Raw genomic sequence first — 14,977 nt, 5'->3', positions numbered from 1 at the left:
ATTTCTCATCCAAGAACTAGCTTGAACAAGTAATCTTCTTCCCTCACATAAACACGTAAAAACATCAATTGACTTAATAGTTGTCATTGTTGTTACCACCTTGGTTACCATAAGAGTCACCACCTTGGTTTCCACCAAATCCACCTTGGTTTCCACCTTGGTTACCGTAGGAATCATCTTGGTTTCCACCTTGATTACCATAAGAATCACCACCTTGGTTTCCACCAAAACCACCTTGGTTTCCACCTTGGTTACCATAAGAGTCACCACCTTGGTTTCCACCAAATCCACCTTGGTTTCCACCTTGGTTACCATAGGAATCATCATTACCGGAACCACCAAAACCACCTTGGTTTCCACCTTGGTTACCATAAGAGTCACCACCTTGGTTACCTGAACCATAAGAATCAGAGTTACCACCTTGGTTACCGTAAGAGTCAGAGTTACCACCCTTGTTTTGATCTTTTTTGTCGTCACCGAATCCGAAAACCATTGTTGCTTAGTTAGTTGTAGTTGTTGTAATTATATATATGAAAATACACAATAATTAAAAAGGAAAAAGAAAGAAAAAGAGGAAAGAAGAAAATGAAATAAATCAACACTTCGAAGAAAGGGGGGGATCAATAATACTATTTATATAGTTTGACGAAATTAAAAATTGAACAATTGCTATTAAATAAAATAAATAAAATAGAACACACCTACCTACCTACAGGCATATGTAAATAGACACCACACGCAGCACCCACACGTTAATTGAGTTTTAATTGTAAAATTTCAAACCACAAATAAAACATGAAACTTGGGGATAAATGGGATATAAAATTGAAAAAGTGACATAAACCCAGATTTAATAAAATATGGAGATTAAGGTGAAATCAGAAAATTTCAGTAATAGTAATTGTATGCTGTGCTGTGCTGTACCGAACAAAACAAAAGCAATAAAAAAAAATAAAAATAAAAAAAAAAATAAACAATACACAATAGCATATACACTACAATCAAACAGGGAAGTGAAGGAGAAATAGGAAAAGGTGTGGTGTCTCTTCAGCGGTCTAGGGTGTGTTTACAGTATGCAAAATTTAAAATGGGTACACTCCACTGTAGCAACCATTGACTTGTTAGTGTCAAAAGTGTGGGTGGTTGTGTAGACGTCAATTGAGGTGAAGAAAGATGGAATTTGATTCTGTGTCTTTATTATGATTTATGAGAATGTCATCGATCAATCAATAATATTACTATGAATAATGATTAATAGGAGAAATAGCGATGAGATGCGATTGGATAAAGGGACGACAACGAATAAAAGATGACGACGAATACGAGGGGAGGTTTTTGGTTTCCTCCTCCTCCTCCTCCTCCTCATCCTCATCCTCATCCTCTCATCCTCCACACAACCCAATCCCAATAAAGTTATACCTGTACTTTAACGTACACGACGAACCACCCCATGATCAACTATATTTTTTATTTCTTTTTCTGGTTCTTTATTCACAAGTATTCTCTATTACCAAATTGTTATTATTCCATTTTGGTTTAGAAACTTTAATAAAGCCTCAATTTAATCATTTAGATGATATAGAATAGAATAAGAGAGGGGTGGGATAAACTACAATGGGGAAAAATGAATTATGTTGAACATTTTGAATTTGTACTATTTTGATTGTTGTTTTCGCAAGTTTTGATCTATTTTCCATAAGCGGTTAAATTTATATTGATTAATCATTTATGGTTGGTTATTATTATTATTATTATTATTATTATTATTATTATTATTATTATTATTTTAAAAATTTCATTGTCAATGTAATATCAAGTGGGTAATTGATCGTGTAGAAACAGGGTTAAGATTGCTATTATGTAAATTGTCGTCATTAGCTTCAAATTACTGTGAATTTTGCATTAACCTTTAATTCACTTCACCTTAATTCCAATTCCATTCCATTCTATTCTATTCTATTCTATTCAATTCAATTCAATTCTTCTTTTTCAATGGGCGAAACCTGCCAAACTACTACTCTACAGAGAGTATCAACATTCAATGTTTGAAAAATTCATTGATTCCCCTTTTTTTAGCTGCTGCTGCTGCTACTCTGCCCCTTTTTTTTTTTTTTTTTTATTTTATTTTATTTTATTTTATTTTGAATTTAACTTGAATTTGAATCTTCTTTTGCCATCGATTTTATATTTGGTTTGTAGAACATTTTAATACTGTAATCTTTCATCATTTTACTTTATAGAACTAGTACTCGATATGACGTCAATTGAGGTCAATTGAGGTCTCACATCATAATCATACACCTTCTTAACTCCTCCCCCAATTGAACACTCATCTCAAATCACTATAGATAGAATAGTTTATCAGTAATTTATTATTGGTCTCATCATCCTGATTGTAAAGGGATGTGAAATCTCGATAGCACAGGTGGATGTACCCACGTTCATTCTCTGTTCACTCCCATTTTTTTTCTCAACGTCATCATAATCCTGATTTAAAAGGTGACTTTGTGTCTCCGGATATGGAAGGTATGTGTTTGATTTTTTCTCCACGATTTGCTCAAAATGAAAATGATCCACCACCACCACCAAAACCAAAACCATAAAATTTAAAGATTCAGATTTTGGGATTTTTGAGTTTTTGGCAAAATTTCAGTTTTGTTAATCGTTTCGTATTCGTTTCATCTTCGGTTCGATAACTGATTGTTTTTAAATTCTTCATAGGGAAATAATTGATTTAGTTAGTTAGTTAGTTAGTTGATTTAAATAATTCAACATAATACAGAGTTTCTACTATGAAGTTAATAATGATAAACAATAAGGATTAAAGTGGCAAAGTAAGTAGGTCCAGGCCAGGCCAGGCCAATCGAATTAACTAATTTAAGTTCATCATCCCTTCTAAATCATTACGTAACTTATCATTTACACTATTAATTCAAGATTAAGCTTTTTTATGTACAAGGGAGAGAGGAGGAGATAAAATGCACTTACATGGACATTTGAAATTGTTAATAAAAAGGATAAAAGGTGTATACGTTGATCCAGAGAATTCCTACGTCTGTTGACGCGTCTTACTGGCAAATCATGTTGCTGATAACCTTTACATATCCTTATCAATTGATTGTAACTGTCCTAAATTTTTAGGGTCCTTACCTTTTGACACCCACTAAAATTTTTTTTTCTTTAGAAGAAAAGAAAAAAAGAGGGGACTTCCTAATTTGGACCGCAATATCAAGATTACACTGTAGTAATAATTTTAATTATATATATACAAATTGCGTTATGTCTATTAAAATTAACTAATTATATTTGGGTATACATTTGATTAATGATTTCTATCAGCAGTACGAGCTTTTGCTCTTAAAATATTATCAACTCTTAATAATACTTCTGCAGCTTCAGTAGCTGAAGAAACAACAGCTCTTTTTAATTTATAAGATTCAATAATTCCTAATTCTTTCATATCAGCAATAGTACCATTATTTAAATTTAATCCTGAAGTTGTTATACCATTATAAATAGCTGATCTTAATTTTGTAATTAATTCGGAAGAATCAAAACCTGCATTATCAGCTAAAATAGTTGGTAATTGTTTTAAAGCTTTAGCAAAAGCTTCAATAGCCAAAGATTTCTTACCAATTTCATTAGCAGCATATTGATCAACTGCTTTTGACATTAACATTTCAGAACATCCTCCACCTAAAACAGTTCTTGTTTCTCTAGTAGTTTGAGATAACACTGATAATGCATCATGTAAAGATCTTTCAGCTTCATCTAAAACTTGATCAGTAGCACCTCTTAAAACAATAGTACATGCTTCACCTTGAGATACACCAGAAAATTTTATAAATGAATCTTCACCAATTAAAATTTCTTCAACGGTATCACAATGACCTAATCTTACTTGTTCAGGTGCATCAAAAGTTGATACTACTTCACCACCAGTAACTAAAGCTAATCTTTCAATACCATCAAAATCAGCATGTTCAATTGAATTAATTTTAGCATCAGTTAATAAAGATTCAGGATAATCATAAATTAATTGTCTATTAATAAATAAAGTTATGCCAAATTTTTTAATCTTTTCAATTTTAGTTTTCATCTTTAATTTTTCAGCTTTTTCTAAATCAGCTAATTTTGAAGTTGAATTAACTTTAAATTTAGCTCCAAAAATTTTAACTTTATCAGTATCCATTGAAGTATTTGAAATTAAAATTTTAACATTTTTAATTTTTTTAGGTTGATTTATTCCAAATTTTTTTTCTAATATAAAACCTTCATCTAAATAAGAATCCAGTAATTTACCTCCAATTTTTTTAATAATTTGAATATGATTTAAATTAGTTGAACCTTTTAATCTTAATATAGCATCTACTGCTAAATTTGAAAATAATTCTTTATCTTGAGATAAAATTTTAGATGATAATGTCGTCTTAGCAATATTAGTTAAATCTTGTTTAAATAATTCAGGATTTAAACCATTATTAGTAGAATTTTTTTCTAAAGCTTCTAAAGCAATAGTTTTTGCAATTCTAAAACCTTCAATAATAGTTTGAGGATGAATTTTCTTTTCATTAATTAATTTTTCGGCTTCTCTTAATAATTCAGCTGCTAATACAGTTACTGATGTTGTACCATCACCAATTTCATCATCTTGAACTTTGGAAATATTAACTAATACTTTAGCAGCAGGATTATCAAATGGGATAGACTTTAAAATGGTGGCACCATCATTAGTAATCAATGCAGAATCAGGATTTGATGAACTTTGTAATAATTTATCCATCCCTTTTGGACCTAAAGTTGATTTAACTAAATCTCCAACGGCAATGGCACCAACAAAGGCTGACATACGAGCATTCTCAGCTCTTTCTTCAGTGGCTTGATCTCCAAAGATTTGAACTGACATGATTGAGATTACGTCGAGTTAATGGATGGATGGATAGATGGAATCGATCGATCTATGAGTATGATTGGATAGGACAATGAAAGATTGGTATGGTTGATAATAACTAATTTTTTGATCATATTAAATTTTTACGTGTTTTTGATCTTTGTTAAAAAATTTATGTTTTTTTTTTTTGGTCGTTGAAAATTAAAATGGTCGTGTGAGATGGTCAATTTATCGTTTATAACTATAAGTTTACTATGTAATTAATAGGATTATTACTTGTAATTCTTCAATTGAAATCATTTGATAATGATTGAATAGGGTTATGTATAGAAAAAGTAGATTAAATTGTATATGAGTGGTTAAATCCTGTTGAAATCATTTTTAGATGATTTTAAATTAAAATATTAATATTTTAAACATGGTAGATTCTTGTTAAATTGACTAATAAATATAATAAAATTAAGATATACTAGTTACATAATGACAATAAATGGATTAATTTTCTTAAAAATCACTAATAACTACACTAGATACCTCATTAACCAAGATACTCTTTAATAAAATCAATATAAATTAATAATCATACCATTAATTATATAAATAATTTGCAACCAATCCAATTCAATTTATATTTAAGCACTTTAAATAAAAAAAGAGTTATCATAAGCGAAAAAACATCCACACCGCAACACGTAAGGTAGATACTATAAATACATTATACCCCATAACTCTTAGTTATACCATAATTTAATTACATTATAGAGATATCAGGTAAGTCAACTCATTCATATCATTCAATTATAATTAATATTAATACTATCAAATATAGTATAATAATACTAATTATAACATGGTAATATAATCCCGGACAAGAAAAAGAAAATTTGGAGTCGTAAAAAAAAAGAGAAACAGAAAAAAAAAAATATTGAAAACAGACAGCCATCAGAACCTAAAAACATATTTACAACACTATTTACAACCCATCATCATTCATCAATCCTTCATACCTTGTAACTATATCTACCATTCATACCATCGTACAGACATACAGTCACAGTCACAGTCTTACTACTAACCAGCCAACCAACTAACTAACTGTCGACGCCCATCTATTCATATTCTAACTTGATCTTATACCTTATCATCCAATCTACCTTATGAATCAGTTAGTCCTAATATAATATATCATATACCCAAAAAAAAACATACACATATACAATATAGTCATTCAATTCAATTGCATTGCATTTCTTACATTCATTAAATGTCTCCTCAACCTCCTCATAGCTCCATCATTACCACCTTATCTTCATATACCACTCAAGAAGATGATCATGATGGTCAAAATGAAGTTATTATCGTACCTTCTAAACCAAATGATTATGAAGATTTATTTAAACGATTAGATATTGAACATAATGGTGAAATAACATTAAAAGATTTTAAACGGGCTTTAAAACAATTAAATCATCCTATAAGTGAAAATCCTGAAATGATTCAATTTATTTTTAACTCATTTGATTCAAATCATGATAAAATTATTGATTTTAATGATTTTAAATTATATCTTTCAAGTACTGATGATCAAATTTTACAAGGTTTCAATAAAATTGATCAAGATAATGATGGAAAATTAAATAAAAGTGATTTTATTCATTATTTAAAAAAATCGTTAAATTTATCTCCATCAAATTATGATATTGATTTATTATTTAATCAAATTGATTATAAAAATGATGGTTATATAACTTATGATGAATTTAGAGATTTCTTATTATTAATGCCAAGATTACATGGTTCAAGAATTAGAACTGCATTTAATTTCATTGCTGAAGAATTCGATTTATCTCCTGATGGTGAAGTTACTTTAATTAATCAATTTTTAAATGGTTTTGGATTCTTTTTAGCAGGTGGACTTTCTGGAGTAGTATCAAGAACTTGTACAGCTCCATTTGATAGAATTAAAGTATTTTTAATTGCTAGAACCGATTTATCTTCAACAATTTTACATTCAAGACAAGAAATTGCAAAACAAATTGAAAATGGTGTATCAGTAAAATTAATTGAAGAAGCAAGAGAAAGATTAGCTCATATTGAAAAACAAGCAGCTCATGAACAACATATTCATAATAATAGTCCTCATAAAACTATTCGTTCTCCCATAATTCAAGCTGCTAGAACTTTATATAAACAAGGTGGTGTAAAAAGTTTTTATGTAGGAAATGGTTTAAATGTTTTAAAAGTTTTCCCTGAAGCAGCTATGAAATTTGGTTCATTTGAAGCTACAAAAAGATTCTTAGCCAGAGTTGAAGGAGTTGATGATACTTCAAAATTATCCAAATTATCTAATTATTTAAGTGGTGGTATTGGTGGGGTTTGTGCCCAATTTACAACTTATCCTATTGATACTTTAAAATTTAGAGTTCAATGTTCAAATTTAGATTCATCTATAAAAGGTAATGAATTATTATTATTAACCGCCAAAGAAATGTATCAAAAAGGAGGGTTTAAAATATTTTATCGTGGTTTAAGTGTTGGTTTAAGTGGTATATTTCCTTATGCTGCTTTAGATTTAGGTACTTTTACAACTATAAAGAATTATTTAGTTAAACGAGAAAGTAAACTTTTAGGTATAAGAGAAGATGAAGTTAAATTGTCAAGTTATATTGTTTTATCATTAGGAGCTTTATCAGGAACATTTGGTGCAACATTAGTTTATCCTATAAATTTATTAAGAACAAGATTACAAGCTCAAGGAACTTTTGCTCATCCTTATACTTATAATGGATTTCAAGATGTTTTAAAACAAACTATTCAAAGAGAAGGTTTACCTGGTTTATTTAAAGGTTTAGTTCCAAATTTAGCTAAAGCTGCTCCTGCAATTTCCATAACTTATTACATGTATGAAAATTTAAAAAATATATTTGGTTTAAATTCAACTAGAAATGTTTAATTTAAGTTTTTTTTTCATTACATGTTATGTTTTATGTCATTATTATTTATTTATATATTTGTTATTCATTTATTATTATTTTATTATTATTGTATATAGATATTTTTTAGAAATCATGAATATTCATTATGGATATCAAAATTAAATAAATAAAGATTAATTTGTCCAATGGGTTTAAATCGTATAGGTTGAAGTGGTTTAAGATTTTGGTTTTTATTTGATTTTTGATTTTGATTATCTTGTTTATCATTATTTAATCTAACCCAATTTAATGTATTTAAATGATTTGATTTAGGAACATTTACAATAACTTTAAAGAATAAATCATTAATTTCTTGATTAATTTGATTTCGTTTTAATTCATTAATATGATCATATAATAATGTATTAAATTGTAAATAAATATCATGCCATGATAAATTAGGTTCATTCAATATAGCAGATCCATCGTCAACATCTTCATCATCATCATCATCATTATGTTCCTCATTATAATCATTATTAAGTTCATCATCATTTAGAACAATTAAATCATTCAATCCAATTGCTAAAATATCATTGAAATTAATAATATAACTCTTTATAAGTTTATTTGATTTTTGATTGAAGATTATCACATTTAATTCTAATAATTGAGTTGAACGATTGATAATTAAATGTTTTATTAATTCTTTAATCAAATCATTTATATAAGTTTTAAAATTTGGATTCTTTATCTTATATATAATTAAATTAAATGATTTAAATTGTTCAAATATTTCATGAGGATAAATATGATTATAATATAAGATTTGATTAATCCAAACAATTAAAAATTCTTTGAATGTTAGTATAAGTTTTTTAACTGTTATCTTCATTCATGCTTGTTTGTAGGTTGTAGTTTATCGTGATAGTAGATTCTTGTAATTAATTGATAATTGAGTTGGTTAAAGGGATTTTCCTTTAAACTTTGAGGAAGCAACGCGAGAGCGCGTCTACAAAAAGATTTTATTTTGATATTTACATTTTTGGCTGCCTTTTTTATATTACAACATATTCACCATCAAAACTATGGCATCAATTAAACAAATCAATCATAATGATATCACTAAGTTAACTTCAGGTCAAGTGATTATTGATTTGAAATCAATTATTAAAGAATTGGTGGAAAATTCAATTGATGCTAATAGTTCAAATATTGAAATTATATTTCATAATTATGGACTTGAATCAATTCAAATTAATGATAATGGGAATGGAATTGAAGAAGAAAATTTCCATCAATTATGTTTAAGATCTCATACATCTAAATTAATTGAATTTAATGATTTACATTCATTAACTAGTTTAGGATTTAGAGGTGAAGCTTTAAATTCAATTTGTTCAATTTGTAAATCATCATTAGAAATTAATACTAAATTTAAATCATCAATTTATCAATTTGAATTAGAATATAATCAATTAGGAGAATTAATTAAATCATCAAAGAAACCAACATCAATTAAATCAGGTACAACTATTATATTACATCAATTATTTCAAAATTTACCAGTACGATTTAAAAATTTTGAAAAGAATTTAAAATTAGAATTTAATAAATGTATTAAATTCTTAATTAATTATCTTTTAATCTATCCTCATATTAAATTTACTATATTTAATGTGGTTAATTCAAAAAAGAATCTAATTTTAAATACAAAAGGCGGTTTAAATAATTCATCCATTGATAATCTAATTAATATATTTGGAAATAATCTTAATTTACAATTTAAAAATTTATTACCTTTAAATGATTTAATTATCAATGATCATTTAAAATTACAAGGATATATATCATCAAGTTCAATTGGAAGTGGATTAGCCATGGCAAATAATGATAAACAATTTATATTTATAAATTCAAGACCAATTATAAATAAAAAATTTATAAAATTAATTAATGAAATTTATAAATCATTTAATTTTTTACAATTTCCAATATTTATGATTAATTTAATTATTGATCCTAATGAATTAGATATTAATTTAGTTCCTGATAAAACCATGATTTTAATTCATAATGAATTAGAAATATTTGAATTAATTAGAGAGAAATTATCCCAATTTTTTGAAAATCAAAATAATTTAATTCCAAAGAATAAACTGTTAATGAAAGATACTGAATTTGATCAAATTGATAAGAAAGTTGAGACCATAAGGACGAAAAAGGAGCTTGCTGTGACTAAACAGGAACCAAAAGAGACAGAACATGAAGAAGCATATGAAGAAGAAGATGAGGAAGAAGTTAGAGAAGAGGCTGATGACCAGGAAGACAATAATGAGGTAGAGGTCGAAGAATCTGCTGAACAAGAGGATGATGAATCTGAACTAGAGGATGTTGAAGCCGAAATTAATGAGAATAATGACAATGACAATAGCAATAGCAATGACAACGAAACTTTACCGTTTGATCAAACTAATAATAAACGAAAACTATCTGAAGTATTCCAAGTCGAAGAAATCACATTTGAAAATGATGATATTCAAGTCTCAAGTAGAGATATTTCAAGAATATCTCACAGAACCCCACCAAGTAGTGCCAGAAATTCATCACCCCCAACCTTACATGAACATGATAAAATTGAATGTAATCATGATCATAATAAAGACGATGATGATAATTATGGAAAGAATTTTTATCCAATTGAAACTGATGATGATAAAGTTGAAATCAAAATAGGTGATAAAATTATAGAAGAACCACCAATTAAGAAATTAAAAACTGATGATATTTATAATTTAACTTATAAATTAGATGTTGAAGATATTCATGATTCATTAAAACAATTCAAATCATTAAATTTAATTAATGAACAACAATCAAAAGATACTTCCAATGATATTAAAATTGATAATATTGAAGAAAATCAAGAAGAAAAATTATCTTATATTATATCAAAACAAGATTTTTTAAATATGAAATTAATTGGACAATTTAATCTTGGATTTATATTAGTTTCATTAAATGATCAAAAGAATTTATTTATAATTGATCAACATGCTAGTGATGAAAAATTTAATTTTGAAAGATTACAAAATGAAATTAAAATTAATTATCAAAATTTAATTCAATCTATTAAACTTGAAATTAATATAATTGATGAATTATTAATTATTGAACATCAAAAAGTATTTGAATTAAATGGGTTTAAATTTATTATTAATGAAGATAATAAGCCAGGATTTAGAATTGAATTAAAAACATTACCAATTTTTAAAGGAATTTTATTTAATTTAAATGATTTTTTTGAATTATTAAATTTAATTAATTTAAATCCTAATAATAAATCAATTAAATGTTCAAAAATTAGAAATATATTAGCTCTGAAAGCATGTCGATCAAGTATTATGATTGGCCAAAGTTTACATAAATCAAGAATGAATCAAATTATTAAAAATTTGAATACTTTAGATAAGCCATGGAATTGTCCACATGGTAGACCAACAATGAGACATTTAATTGAATTAAATAATTGGAAATTAAATTTAAAAGATTATGAATTATAGTAATCTCTGTGTGTTTAAAAGCTGCAAAAAAAAAAAGAAAACTACTTGAAACTTCCTCGGGATAAAGTGGGGGTCTATGCTAGGATAAAATAAAAAAAAAATAGAGTCAAAGTACATAAATGGACAAGAAAGGTAAATAATGTGGAGGTTCTAGAGCACTGGGTTATGGACTAAAATCCTTTTTCTTGTATAAATGAATAGAAATATGTAACTTTTTTTTATTGTTAATGTATGATTTAAAAAAAAGGAATGCACAGTAAATCATTTTCACTCATATTAATCTATATGTTTAAAAGATAGTGGTGAGTAGGTTTCAATATGACTATGCATGTGTTTGTTTTGCTTATGTATGTCACGATCTATTTTTTGTTTCATCGGGTAAATACATTTATCCACAAATGGATAAAAGAAAATTTTTTATTAGTTGATTTACCTTCTAGAAGCATAGATGAAATTTTTTTTGAAATTTAAATAATAAAAATGAACAGGAAAAATGAAAAGGCAGAGAACGAGGAAAACAAGGGAAGTGGTAACATGGACTGCTCCTGAGCGGATGTTATGCATCTGTATATAAATGCTAAAGTGACTTCTTATAATCAATAATAATAATAAATTAAATAATATCAATTTTATCTATTGTAAGGAGAAATATTAGTTTAGATCAGCGGCAAGGTTATGCAAATATACAAACGGAAGGGCTTGCTTGTTATTGTTGATTAATGCATATATAATAACAGAATTAGATTAAAAATAACCAAAATAAATAATAATAGCTTTTGAATTGTATAGAGTTGAAAGGTGGAAGAGGTGGAGGAGAAGTAAAAAGATGTGGTTATATTTAAACAAGTGTGATGATGGTCGTGGCAACGATGGGGAATATACTGGAAATGTAATTTAAGACAATATCGTTTAAAAGGAAAATATGGAAATGAAAATGAAAATAAAACAAAAATTCGTAAAAAAATATAATTTGTTTTCTACTTTTCAAATAAAATACCTACAAGATATGAAAAAAAAATAAAATTACAAAAAAACAAATGATTAAATTAGAATTTGGTATTAAACTTTACTTTTATCTATATGTGAGCAATTAAACCATGTCCAAAAACAGGACGAATAAAACGGAGAGAAAACCAAAAAGAAAGAGATTCTGAAATATGATTTATACCAGGTTTTAAAAGCTTTTTAAAGTGTTGGGTTTATTCGTCTGTGATGTGATAATTCCACTATTTACAACACCGTTTTTAACTGTATATATATATATAGATTAAAAAAAAAAGGAGCCAAACTTTAGCTAGTTACACAGCTTAAACTCGAAACTATAAACAAATAGAAAATTATAAAAAAAAATTACAACTCTGTGCATGAAAATAAATTTTATGGTGCATATAGCGCATAAATAATAATCTATTGCATTAAAAATTTTGAAAGACAAAGTTTAGAATCGAATAACAAATAAAAAAAAAACAAAAGAAAAGAAAACTAAACCTACACGAATTTTGATAAATGATATCTTATTACAGGGTTACATGCTAAAAGCATAAAATGTGAATGAAATTATGGCTTAACCACATTAATTTGGTGGTATGGTCTTTCTATTACTATTTTGATTGTCGGGATTCATAACTAGAAATAAGGTGAACAGAATTAAGCTTACTACTTCTATATGGTATTTTGTACAATTGCAAAATATTTAGGATAAATAATAATGCAAACTTGATTGAATACATATATAAATATATAAATATATTTTAAAATACCAGAAAATTAATATCATAATTTAATAATAGTAGTAACTGATATTTTATCTTAAAAGTTTATTTATTATAACCTACTTATTTTCTATAAAGCAAGATGAAACTATGCATGGATTAGAATTATTTTTTACTCCCCTAAATCGTTGTTGAAAATTAGTCTGACTTCAATGACTTACCTGTGCTATTAATGAATATCGCCTTTAATATTGGGTTCAAAGGCATTAGAATGCAACAGGCATTAAGCATTAGGGCGCCCTTTTCTGTCCCAAAGGGGAAAATATTTCAGAGCAAAGACGCTTTTTTTTTCTTTTTCAATTTGTATGTACATTTTTTTGTCTGTACATTTGCAAGTGATCAATATCCTGATTGGTCTTTAACACCTACAATGTATTCTTCAATTGTGCTATATGCATAAGCCGATATTACTTACAAATCTCAACAGTTTTGGTGCAGAACTAAATAGTTTATTAACACGAGAGATAGTCATCTTCTCTTTCTTAACACCAAATTTGTCAAAAATTATTTTGTAATCATAACAATAAAATGATTAACAATCAACCTGAGCCTGGCAATTGTTAAAAATTTCCAAGATTTTTTAACATTCTTCTCTCCTTTCATATATTTAAAAATAATGGTGTTCTACATATAGAAGTATGGTCTTCGAAACTATTTTTAAGTGTTCCATTTTGAAAGAAAATAATTTAATTTTTTAAACCCATCACTCCCCTTTGTCTTGTCAATTGGTAGTTTTTAGGTCCATCGATGATATTCAATCACTAGCCGTTGTTCCCTATTTATCCCTTTACTTCCATGTACGAAAGTTCCGAAAGAAGTTTTTCTTATCTGTCACAGAAGAAGATGCGGAGTCCCATCGAAGCATTCTTCCATAAGGTTCCTCTCCCGTTTAATTTATTCCCCTTTTGCACTATTTTTCCCTTATCTCATAGAACACAATAGTATGTGAAGGTGTTCTAAATAATAAATCTTAAACATAATAGAATGTAATTTTTAATTAGGAATGATGATGTTAAAAATGTCATCTTCAACCGGTTAGATTTAGCATTAAATATTTGCATTCTTAAACAAGTAATGTATAAAATCCAAGAACAAATAAATATGACAGAATAAAATAAAATAAAATAGTGTTAGACCTGACCTTCCACCCCACCACCTCTTGTCCATGGTTAGTTTATGCAAAAAAGTGCTATTTCTAAATCAAAACTTCGCTTCCCCTCCTCCACATTTCCATTTTACTTTGGACTTCACCAAATAATTTTCACATTAAATCTACCCCTCTCCCCCTAAATAAAATATCAGCACAAATTTATAATCAACGGCCGCTTACTAAGAACTTATGTCAGCAGGTTGTACTTTATTATTAGATTAATTTATGTACAAGTAAATTATTTTTTAAGCTCACAGATTTTTATTTTTTATTTCAACTTTTTTCTTTTTTTTTTCATTCAATTGGGATTTAAAAATTTCTTTTCGCTGATCGGCAACTGATGTTAGTAATGCCAATCATTATTAGTGAACCTAATATCAAAATATATTTGATTGGTGAATCTGTTTCTGCCTCTAGAATATTAGAAACATTGACAATGTTTCTATTCTAGAAGTTGGTTGATCATGCCATGTAGACAAGTATAATGCCAATTAATCGCTTGCCTACATTACAGCAGCTCCTTAATATATTTTTTTCATTATTATTTTTAATTTATGGGTAACAAATTTTTATTTTATGATTTATTATTTTATCATTTCCCATTTAAATGTAGTATCTTGCTTCTATGTATTCTTTTACATCTATATTGTTTTCGCCAATTTCTAAAAAAGGTTAAAAAGTAATAT

The 14,977-nt window shown here is 27.1% G+C and overlaps 4 protein-coding genes across 4 annotated transcripts; 2 read left to right on the top strand and 2 right to left on the bottom strand. All coding sequences in view use genetic code 12, as the record gives it.

Moving 5' to 3' along the window:
- Nucleotides 1–73: 73 nt before the first annotated feature.
- DDR48 (DNA damage-responsive protein 48) lies at nt 74–493 on the bottom strand (the record flags this gene model as incomplete). The annotated part of the gene is made up of 1 exon (XM_064906058.1): nt 74–493. One exon carries the CDS (start codon nt 491–493, stop codon nt 74–76), a length of 420 nt encoding a protein of 139 aa, XP_064762863.1.
- A 2,829-nt stretch (nt 494–3,322) lies between these two features.
- Nucleotides 3,323–4,906, bottom strand: CCT2 (chaperonin-containing T-complex subunit; the record flags this gene model as incomplete). Its single annotated transcript, XM_064908151.1, has 1 exon — nt 3,323–4,906. The coding sequence occupies one exon, from the start codon at nt 4,904–4,906 to the stop codon at nt 3,323–3,325; it is 1,584 nt and encodes a 527-aa protein (XP_064762862.1).
- Nucleotides 4,907–5,874: 968 nt separating this feature from the next.
- DFJ63DRAFT_122662 (Ca(2+)-binding ATP:ADP antiporter) lies at nt 5,875–7,901 on the top strand. Its single transcript, XM_064903307.1, has one exon. The coding sequence runs from the start codon at nt 6,156–6,158 to the stop codon at nt 7,842–7,844; it is 1,689 nt and encodes a 562-aa protein (XP_064762861.1). The 5' UTR covers nt 5,875–6,155; the 3' UTR covers nt 7,845–7,901.
- A 993-nt stretch (nt 7,902–8,894) lies between these two features.
- Nucleotides 8,895–11,369, top strand: PMS1 (ATP-binding mismatch repair protein; the record flags this gene model as incomplete). Its single annotated transcript, XM_064906057.1, has 1 exon — nt 8,895–11,369. The coding sequence occupies one exon, from the start codon at nt 8,895–8,897 to the stop codon at nt 11,367–11,369; it is 2,475 nt and encodes an 824-aa protein (XP_064762860.1).
- Between the last annotated feature and the right edge of the window lie 3,608 nt (nt 11,370–14,977).

This window comes from Scheffersomyces coipomensis, assembly GCF_036884675.1.
Source record: "Scheffersomyces coipomensis strain NRRL Y-17651 chromosome Unknown DFJ63scaffold_3, whole genome shotgun sequence".
NCBI lineage: Eukaryota > Fungi > Ascomycota > Pichiomycetes > Serinales > Debaryomycetaceae > Scheffersomyces > Scheffersomyces coipomensis.
The sequence above is the reverse complement of the archived record's forward strand: the minus strand, read 5'-3'. Positions and strand labels throughout refer to the sequence as shown.